The sequence below is a fragment of the Lithobates pipiens genome, unplaced genomic scaffold, assembly GCF_037356315.1.
Source record: "Lithobates pipiens isolate NorthernLeopardFrog02 unplaced genomic scaffold, aLitPip1_a1.2 Scaffold_27, whole genome shotgun sequence".
NCBI classification, from domain to species: domain Eukaryota; kingdom Metazoa; phylum Chordata; class Amphibia; order Anura; family Ranidae; genus Lithobates; species Lithobates pipiens.
The window spans coordinates 19072463-19074962 of NW_027507788.1; the positions used below are offsets into that span (position 1 = coordinate 19072463).

The 2500-nt window shown below is 40.0% G+C and overlaps 1 protein-coding gene across 3 annotated transcripts in view; it reads left to right on the forward strand.

The window, feature by feature from the left end:
• The window catches only part of LOC143933114 (uncharacterized), an 8173-nt gene that overhangs the window by 2208 nt on the left and 3465 nt on the right, over nt 1-2500 (forward strand). For all 3 annotated transcript variants that reach the window (XM_077456053.1, XM_077456054.1, XM_077456055.1), the window contains exons 2-4: nt 712-914; nt 1406-1552; nt 2281-2409. In XM_077456053.1, the coding sequence (XP_077312179.1) occupies nt 746-914; nt 1406-1552; nt 2281-2409 (445 nt within the window). In that variant the 5' untranslated portion in view covers nt 712-745. The remainder of the gene's footprint in view (nt 1-711; nt 915-1405; nt 1553-2280; nt 2410-2500) is intronic.

The window sequence follows — 2500 nt, forward strand, 5'->3', positions numbered from 1 at the left end:
TTACCTGAATGTTCTACAAGGCAACAGTTGTCCATTATTATTGGTTAAAGCTAAAGTCGTATCCGGGTTGCACTCCAAAGTCGTGCAACTTTGGAGCCTTAAGATGGAACTGAAATAAACTGGAACTGTTGGCCAACCAATCCCGTTTCTCAAAGCATTCCACTAGCCAATGAAGAAATGGTTCCAATAAGAAATTGAATTGGTTGGCCAACAGTTCCATTCCTTCATTGGCTGGTGGAATGCCATAAGAAATTGTATGGTTTGACCCCGCTTTTCAGGAAAGGGTCTATTGAAGGAGTAGTATAGTTTGGTACACTAAACTGGTTTATCGGGTTAATACATTTGTAAGGGCTGTAGATGCCTTGGGTGACCCTGGCAAGTATTTAACTACTTCTGATAGTAGCCAATGGAATGTAAGCTTTCACTGTCTGGTGCAAGAATCAGAAATTGTATTGGTTGACCAACAGTTACAGTTTAGTTTCATTTATTCTTAATTCTAACCACCATGCCATTCAGAAATGGGTCTACTGAATGAGTAGTTTATACACTAAACTTGTGTATCGGGTAGAGGCCTTGATTGAGCTTGGCACATATCTACTTTCAGCTGATGGTACATTACTCTTTTTGTCCTGTAACGTCCCCCTCCTTTTTATTATTTGTTTTTTTTTTTCTGAGAGGTCACATCACTGATGCTTACATCCCTTCTCACAGCACTTCATAGGTGGCTTTCTAGACCTCCCCAAGGATGTTGTGCCAAAAGCTTTTTGGGCTCGTTTGCTGTTGTCTGGCCTTCAGTTCGAATCTCACATCCCTCCTCTGCAACTATTGGCTGGTGAATTTTGGATCTGACCTCTTCAATGAAGGCACCTGGCAACGATGTACCAATAGCACATGCATTAGACTAACTGGGAGAGGTAAGATGTGTATTTAGGACTATCAGCTATGCATATATTCATTACACACCAAACCGCAGTCTTCAATCAGCCAACAAAAACCTCCTCCTCGTGCCCAAAGCCCGGTATAAATCCAAGGGGGATCGGAGATTCGCTGTCCAAGGGCCTCGGCTATGGAATGCTCTACCAATCATCCGCCTGGAAGAAAATCACCTGGCTTTTAGGAAAAAACTCAAGACCTTCCTCTTTTAGCAGATGATCAAAGCTCGCCACAGCGCCTAAAGGCGATTCAGTTCGCATTGTGCGCTATACAAGTATTTCATTCATTCATTCATTCATTCATTCATATATCACCATCTTAAAGGATTGCAGGTTAAATTACCATAAAGCGAGAATTTTAAAAGCCTACTTGCAGTATTTTCTTTCCCATATATTTTTTTTTTTTTCCCCATTTGCAATGTCTGTCATATTTACTCCATTCCCCTTCATTGATATTTGTGTTTCCCTTCCAGAGTACATTCTTGCCATCAACGGCATGGTCATCTTGTCCACCTGTATGCTCGTGTTCGGGATAGTGCTTTCCTTCCTTACGTTTTTTGATTCTCGCGTAGGATGTGTCACAGCATCCCTTGCAGCTTGTATTCTGGAAGTCTTATCAGGTAAAAGCCCGCCCCCGAGGAACAACTGAAGGGCGCACTAACTGGACAGTAAGATGATAGAAAAGCAGACGGGATGATGGGGAAGAGCAGAACAGAGCATCACTATGGGAGCTGTGACCACTCTGTAAGAGCAACTAGATTTTTGGGGTACTGAAACACTATAGTAATTAAGGAAGCGTAAAGTGTAACTTCATTCAAAAACAAGTACTTAGTTACACAACAATATCATTGTACTCAAAAAAAAAAAAAAAAAAAAAAAAAAAAAAAAAAAATATCCATATATATATATCCACTACTTAATGGCCCTGTAATTTAAATTTTTTTCATTAAAATTGTTTCCTTTATGTGTTTCCGCCTCCTTGTAACAGCCGTGGGCTCCCAACTTTTGCAACACTACAATACTACTTCACATCGTACATTTTAAAGCGGGGATCACCAAACTACGTCCTCCAGCTGTTGCGGAACTACACGTCCCATGAGACATTGTAAAACTCTGACATTCAGACGTGACTAGGCATGTTGGGAATTGTAGTTTGAACAACTGGAGGGCCATAGTTTGGAGACCCCTGTTTTAAAGTAATGTCGGTGTCCATGTTTCTCCAAATGAACGGATCCTCTTGTTTAAAAAAATAAAAATAGAATTTAAATTAAAAAAAAAAAAAATCTACAAATCCACTAACAGATTAATCAGACTGCTAAGTAATGCAGCTTTATCGCTTATTTTACAGTCATCCTCCTCTTTACTGGATTGTTGGTGTATACAACGGCAACGATTTATAACATCCTGAACAGTACCTACAAATTTGACTGGGCGTTAGTCCTCTCCTGGATCTCGGTCACGCTCTTGATTGTTGCAGGTTGGTTGTTTGCTTTGTTTTAAACTACTGGAAAAATATGGGTTTCCTTAACCAATATCAAACCATATTTTATTTGGATGGAACTTGTCTG